At 34.0% G+C, this 8,290-nt stretch overlaps 1 protein-coding gene across 1 annotated transcript; it reads right to left on the bottom strand.

Annotated features, from left to right (window-relative positions):
* Positions 1-5,383: 5,383 nt before the first annotated feature.
* LOC120360048 (pollen-specific leucine-rich repeat extensin-like protein 3) lies at positions 5,384-8,070 on the bottom strand. Its single transcript, XM_039459606.1, has 2 exons — positions 5,720-8,070; positions 5,384-5,631 (listed from the first exon to the last, which is right to left on the bottom strand). Exons 1-2 carry the CDS (start codon positions 6,052-6,054, stop codon positions 5,493-5,495), a joined length of 474 nt encoding a protein of 157 aa, XP_039315540.1. The 5' UTR covers positions 6,055-8,070; the 3' UTR covers positions 5,384-5,492.
* Between the last annotated feature and the right edge of the window lie 220 nt (positions 8,071-8,290).

Genomic DNA, 8,290 nt, shown 5'->3' with positions numbered 1-8,290 from the left:
ATCAAAGTTAAACGTAATACGGCATAGGTTGACAGGAAAATTTTTTTATTGAAACAAAGATAGTACCATTTGAGTTATGCAGAAACCATAAAAATTTGAAGCGCGCGCACACACACAAATAGCGCTTTTACCTTTTTTTAACAAAGATAATTTTGCAATTAATATACTCAGGGTTGGGTAAGATAATACATTTTTTTAACTAAGTTAAGTTAGAGTTAATGGTTTATAAAATAAATTTAGTTACATTAAAAGTTACATGAACAAAAAACTAACTAGTTAAAAGTTACGTTAAAGGTAAATTAACTTCAGTTAAATTAGAAATTAATTTTGAAAAACATTATTTATATTAAATTACAAAATTGTAATTTTTTTAAAGTTAAATTACTCAAAACAATAATAATATGGATCAACAAACAAACTTAATATTTTATTTGCAAATTAAGTTTATATAATCTAATAAAGAAATCTTATTTTTCATATGGAAATGTATTTTTCTCTTACAATTTTTTCTTATACATAGATAAATTTTTAACTTGGGAAAAAAGTTAATGAATTCAAGTTAATGTGTTTCAAAAATAACTAGTTAAAGTTAAAAATTAAATCATTAAAAATTAACTAAGTTAAATTAGAAGTTATTAACTTTTAACTTTATTAATTAACTTTTAACTCTTTAACTAGTTACTACCCAACCCTGAATATACTACATAAGACACTTTATAGTATGTAATAAAATATTGCAAGAGATCTTTGTACGGGATTTTTAGACTACTTTACAATTTCAGGTCTTTTTTTATAAAAAATTAATCTGTTTTAATTAAATTTATCAGTTGTGTTCATTATAGTTGCGACACTTTGTCTTCGATGCGTTTCTGAACGCGCAACTATAACGAGAGCTAAGAACGTGATTGGTTCTTACTTGTACATCCAACCAATTACGTTCGCCGCTCGATGAGCAAGTCTACATTCCAAAAACCATCGAAGAAAAAGTGTCGCAACTATAATGAACATGACTGTACACATATGCTGTCTCTTCTCAGACATATGTTATACAATTTTATAGTGGTCAATAAATGCAGTTGATTCATAATATGTAGGTTTTGTCTATGGTTTTTTATACAGAAAATATTTGGCATTCAAATTTGTCCATTTTACGAATGCATTATGCTGGCTTTATGGAATAAATTTTCTTTGCTGCAATATAATAATAAGAACCAAATATTAGGTTGGTAACTAAGTTCCCGCCGTTTTTATATAGGTATATATATATATATATATATATATATATATACTACTGTGTCCAAAAAGTAAGGTGACATTGCATTTATTTCGAAAATTCTTTATTTATTCTTGCAAATCAATTTCGTCCCCTTCAAAGTAATCCCCCCCTGATATAATACACTTATTCCAACGGATTTTCCAATCTTCAAAACAGTTGTAATAATCGATTTCAGGAATGGCCTTTAGCTCCTTCTTCGCAGCGGCTTGAATCTCTTCTATCGACTCGAAACGGTGATTCGTGATTTTTTAACCAAAAACTCGACTAATATCGTTCCACAACCACCGTATACACCTGATTTGGCTCCATGCGATTTCTGGCTATGGGGACACCGTTTCGAGTCGATAGAAGAGATTCAAGCCGCTGCGAAGAAGGAGCTAAAGGCCATTCCTGAAATCGATTATTACAACTGTTTCGAAGATTGGAAAATCCGTTGGAATAAGTGTATTATATCAGGGGGGGATTACTTTGAAGGGGACGAAATTGATTTGCAAGAATAAATAAAGAATTTTCGAAATAAATGCAATGTCACCTTACTTTTTGGACACAGTAGTATATATATATATATATATATATATATATATATATATATATAACGGCGGGAACTTAGTTGCCAACCTAATACATTTTAAAATAAATATAAATGATACATACCATAGAAACAGTACACCAATGCATCTGAACATATATTATTGTTGTTTTTTCTTGTAGACTACCATAAAACTTTATAACGTATGTCTTAAACAGCATGTGTGTACATAAACAATTTTTAAAAATTCATTATTTTCTATTATCTATTTAATATTTAATACAAATGATAATGTAAAATAAAAATATGATAATGTCAAAATAATTTTGTTTTAGTATTAAAATATAATCAGTGTTTAAAACTGAAACATTATAATAGAAAACAACTTGTACATATATACGCACCTTTTATATATTATCTCTTTCGCTTTGCATTCATAGCGTTTTCATACAATGACACTGCACCAGTCAATAAACAAATAATAAATTGAGCCAATCAATAAACAAATCAAATAAAAAATTACATTTTAATAAAATCTCCATGAAAATTAGATTTCAACAATATCAAATAATTTTGAAGTTCATTATTTTCAAGTCTTATTATTTTAATAGTTTTTCTAAACAGTCATTTATTGGCGACTGTTCAGCGACTGGTGCAACGACCCTATACAAGAAATAAAGCAAGCCAAATATTATATTAAATATATTAGATATATGACTCAACTCCAATACAAATGAATTTAGGTCAAAAATCGACACGTTTATGCACAACGGCAAAAAAAGTGTCGTTCTGTCCTGCAAACCAAAATTTTAATTAACTGTTTACATTCAGGTTCAGGTTCAGGTTAGAAAAACCGTCATATGTATAAAGAAACGCAGTCTCTCTTGTAATTAAAAACAGAATAATGTTCTTACCTCCGATGTTATCTTGCAGAAATCTTGATATTTTATTGCTCTGCCCCGCGAAATGAGATATCAAACGTGGCCACAAATAGCGAGAAACACACTTGCATAGCTACGTACTAGTTGGCGCGAAACGCGATCCCACCGCTTGATCCATCTAATCACGTGGGGCAACATGTGACCGTTCCCATGAGCATCATGGCCGTATACAATGTGTATACATGTAGTTGATAGCTTAAGGTGACAGGTTTCCTAACCTATCGCGTGGACAACCGTGCACGCTCGTGTCTCTCTCTCGTTTCGTTTCGCTACTTTCGCGAAAAGCGCGGTGCGTGAGCTACAGTCGTTAGTGTCGGTTGATGGTACGTCCTCGTGATCTCTCGACGAGGACAGCACACTTCGAGGACGCCTTCGAGAACAGCACGTGGTGTGTTGGTGGTGGATGGAAGTGGTGGTCGACGACGGCGGCGGCGATTCAAATGTTGACGACGAGGTGATACCCGAGATCTCGTGAAGGGGTCTTCGTCATTGTCCTACGTCCTCGAAGAGGACGTTCATCAATATCGAAGATGAGTTACACATCAACAATTGATTATTATTAACATTGTTGCTTGCTTTAGTTCTCGTATATGTTGTAAAAAATTTTGTAAGAGAGAGAGAGAGAGAGAAAAGAGAGTTTTATTATTTATTATTTTATTATCTCTCAAAGGATTACGCTAAAATTGCCTCGATTCATTAAACATTACATTTTATAAAGTTTGCAATCTGATATTTAAATATTATTATTTATTACACACTTCAATGCGCTTTGATCACTTATGACATGTAAGTAAAATCTTTAATTAAGAGATTTAGCAATAAAAGGAAGGTAGTCGACTCAGCATTTCATGATTAAAAACATAATAATCGACTACCTTTCTTTTATTGCTAATGCTGTTAATTGAAACTTTAACCTATATGTGCTAAAAGTGAAATCACTGAGATGAGATTGAAAACTCAGTGAAATGTAATGTTTAATGAAAAATCATTGCTTCAACGATGAGTATCTGTTCTTTTCTGTTTTTGCAGTGATGTTGCGTTTAATGTTTATATCTATTGCACCGCAATTCAGTCCCAACACCCCAGCAGTATTCTTCACGCAGAGTTTATTGATTATTGCTGAAAATCATTTTGGATTGATTTATGATGAGCATTCATTGAATATTACAACTCAACGGGCCAAAAGTGTGATTCACGATTTCAATATTAGGATTAGGAATTGTAACGACACTGGAACTTGAAGCCCACACTACCTTCTCATTCCCATGAGATATAGAGTATCTTTTCGTAATAACTAGCGAGCCAACAATTTACAGCTTTATTTAGAAAACTTTTATTTTGTGAGTATTTGTAAAGCTTTTTTAATCACTAAATCTAAAGAAATATAATATTAATTAAATTTATACGTGAATAAGAACTTTTAAAAAATAATACTACATTTAAATTAGTATTATAAACAACTTCTCAATTTTTTAAATTTAATATTTATCAATATTATAAAGATACTTTTATATAACAATTAATTTTTTATGGTAAATTTTTTCATTAATAAAAGAAATATATATAATATATAAAGTTATATACAGAGGTAAAGGAAAAAAGTTACATATTTATACTTTAAATAAAATTAAGCGACTTAGAGCTAATTGAAAACTGTTCGTTCAAATTCTCGAAAAGTAAAAGTAGATATTTTATTATAATTATATTACAATATATTTTATATTTTAACGACTTGTGTCTTGCGGTATATTTATTTTATATAATACTTTAAATAAAATAAATTTAGATAATTAAAAACTGCTCGTTCATACTTTATTATTATTTCCTACGATCTCTACACTTACTCTCAGCCAATCAGAGCTCAGTAAAAATATGAAAATTAGTGCGATTGATTTTTACACGCCGTTATAGACACTCGGACATAAGAACGTCTTAATTCTATAGTCTACGTCTAATGTTTTCTCCTTAATTAATTCAATACTACTACTGCCATTGTAGAATGATCCTAATAAGAGATATAAACGCTTTCGAACGCTTGCTGTGTGAAGACGGAATGAGATAGGAGGTTCGGACCAGTAAAAAAGTTTGAAATCTCTTTCTATTATTTATCTATCAATTTTATTTATTTTTATCAAGAGGTTATTATATAGTTTGCATTTATCATAATATTTGGTTAGCAACAATAAAACGTAAAATTTTGACGTCCTCCTTCTCCTCCTCCTCTACCACCTCCTCTTCCTTGTTCTCTACGCCCTCTTTCCCGTCCTCCACCCCACTGCCGACGGAATGAGATAGGAGGTTCGGACCAGGATGTAAAAAAGTTTGAAATCTCTTTCGATTATTTATCTATCAATTTTATTTATTTTTATCAAGAGGTTATTATATAGTTTGCATTTATCATAATATTTGGTTAGCAACAATAAAAGGTAAAATTTTGACATCCCTCCTCCTCCTCCTCCTCCTCTACTACCTTCTCTTCTTCGTTCTTCACGCCTTTTTCCCCGTCCTCCACCCCACTGCCGACGGAATAAGATAGGAGGTTCGGACCAGGATGTAAAAAAGTTTGATATCTCTTTCGATTATTTATCTATCAATTTTATTTTTATCAAAATGTTATTATAGTTTACATTTAAAATCATATTTGGTTAGCAACAATTTTATCAAAAGGTTATTATAGTTAACATTTAAAATCAAATTTAGTTAGCAACAATAAAAAGTAAAATTTTGCTGTCCTCCTCCTCCTCCTCTACCACCTCCTCTTCCTCGGTATCCACGCCCTCTTCCTCGTCCTCCACCCCACTGCCACCTTCCTCTTCCTCGTCCTCCACCCCACTGCCACCTTCCTCTTCCTCTTCCTCGGCGTCGGCCCGCTCTTTCCCATCGAGCTGTAATTTTTAAAATAAAGAATAAATATTTATAAAAAATTTGATATTTATGTGTAAATAAAATTTAACATAGCACTGTATCACTTACCTTTTTTTCCCTCTCCGGTTGCGGCTAACGCCGGTTGCAACGATGGTTCGGACGGCAATGACGGGGGGGGGGGGCAGTGCCTGCGCCGGGACTGGCGCGGGCGGTACCTGGACCTGGACCGGAACTGGCGCGGGCGGTACCTGGACCGAAACTGGCGGCGGCGCCTGGACCGGAACTGGCGGCGGCGCCTGGACCAGAACTGGCGGCGACTGGTGGTTGAACCTTTGACGGGGCAGAGGCAGGCGATGGCTGAGACGGGGCAGGGGCAGGCGGTGCCTGCGACGGAGTCGGGATCGGCAGTACGGGTGGTGGTGGCGGTGGCAGAGGTTCCCCATTTAACTCCCTGGCAGCCTCTACCACCGTCTTTAGCATGACATCCTCGTTAATCATGTTGTTTCCGATCCGATATCTGTAAAAAACGAATGTAATTATTAACATTTTATCTACAATACAATTATCTCTTTTATTTGTAAAGAGATATTTGTAGTATGCAGTAAGTATATCGAATTATAATTATATAATTATCTCGCTAGTTATTACGAAAAGATACTCTATATCTTATGGGAATGAGAAGGTAGTGTGGGCTTCAAGTTCCAGTGTCGTTGCAATTCCTAATCCTAATATTGAAATCGTGAATCACACTTTTGGCCCGTTGAGTTGTAATATTCAATGAATGCTCATCATAAATCAATCCAAAATGATTTTCAGCAATAATCAATAAACTCTGCGTGAAGAATACTGCTGGGGTGTTGGGACTGAATTGCGGTGCAATAGATATAAACATTAAACGCAACATCACTGCAAAAACAGAAAAGAACAGATACTCATCGTTGAAGCAATGATTTTTCATTAAACATTACATTTCACTGAGTTTTCAATCTCATCTCAGTGATTTCACTTTTAGCACATATAGGTTAAAATTTCAATTAACAGCATTAGCAATAAAAGAAAGGTAGTCGATTATTATGTTTTTAATCATGAAATGCTGAGTCGACTACCTTCCTTTTATTGCTAAATCTCTTAATTAAAGATTTTACTTACATGTCATAAGTGATCAAAGCGCATTGAAGTGTGTAATAAATAATAATATTTAAATATCAGATTGCAAACTTTATAAAATGTAATGTTTAATGAATCGAGGCAATTTTAGCGTAATCCTTTGAGAGATAATAAAATAATAAATAATAAAACTCTCTTTCTCTCTCTCTCTCTCTCTTACAAAATTTTTTACAACATATACGAGAACTAAAGCAAGCAACAATGTTAATAATAATCAATTGTTGATGTGTAACTCATCTTCGATATTGATGAACGTCCTCTTCGAGGACGTAGGACAATGACGAAGACCCCTTCACGAGATCTCGGGTATCACCTCGTCGTCAACATTTGAATCGCCGCCGCCGTCGTCGACCACCACTTCCATCCACCACTAACACACCACGTGCTGTTCTCGAAGGCGTCCTCGAAGTGTGCTGTCCTCGTCGAGAGATCACGAGGACGTACCATCGACCGGCACTAACGACTGTAGCTCACGCACCGCGCTTTTCGCGAAAGTAGCGAAACGAAACGAGAGAGAGACACGAGCATGCACGGTTGTCCACGCGATAGGTTAGGAAACCTGTCACCTTAAGCTATCAACTACATGTATACACATTGTATACGGCCATGATGCTCATGGGAACGGTCACATGTTGCCCCACGTGATGATAGAACGGCTAATAACGAGCGCCACTCGGTACTCGTGTCGAAAAGATGTACTGGACAAGATTTGATGGTCGTTGACGACGACAACGTTTCTTACATCTAAAACGTCAAGATTTGGACTTTGCGTCGCAATATATCCGCACGTACGGCACGGAGAGAAAAAATAAAAACACTTTTATTATGCAATTTTCCCCAAGCTATCGATTGAGACTACTCAGAACTTGATCGGTTCAGCCGTTACTGAGATCTGAATAATCTCGTTAGGTTGAACTCGCTGACTCGCGTAAAAGAGGCTGGTCTCTCTCGCTGATATGATGAAGAATATGATGATGATGAAAAAAAATATCGCGAGACGCGATCGCGCCTCTTGATCAGTCCGTGCGGACATTACATTATTCAACGAAAATATTCAAAAATGTATACAGGGTGTCTTCGTACAAGTGGCCACCGCCTTTTATCTTGAAAACTAACAGAGATAGACCCAATAAATGTAATATCAAATTAAATTGACTTCAGCTTTATTCTGAGCACAGTAATTACTTAAAGAAATGATCTATGTTAAAGAACGGAGAAATATGCATAACTTTTACATGTAAAGTGAATATTTCTACAGTTATAGCGCTCTTTCTAACGAATTATTATTATGTCTAAACATAATTTTAATTATTTGTTTAAACTCATAATTCTTTTGAAACTATTATTTTTCAAAACATTTATATTAGAGAACATTTCTGTTAGGCTATTAAAAAGTAAAATTTTAATTTTTTAAATATAAATGTTTTTATTTCATAGTAGATATCATATTAACTTGCTTTTACAAAATATACCGTTACACTGACAAAAATATATTTGGCATTTGTAACTTAT

This window comes from Solenopsis invicta, unplaced genomic scaffold (assembly GCF_016802725.1).
Source record: "Solenopsis invicta isolate M01_SB unplaced genomic scaffold, UNIL_Sinv_3.0 scaffold_924, whole genome shotgun sequence".
NCBI lineage: Eukaryota > Metazoa > Arthropoda > Insecta > Hymenoptera > Formicidae > Solenopsis > Solenopsis invicta.
Note: the sequence above shows the minus strand (reverse complement) of the source record. Positions and strands in the feature narration are given on the sequence as shown.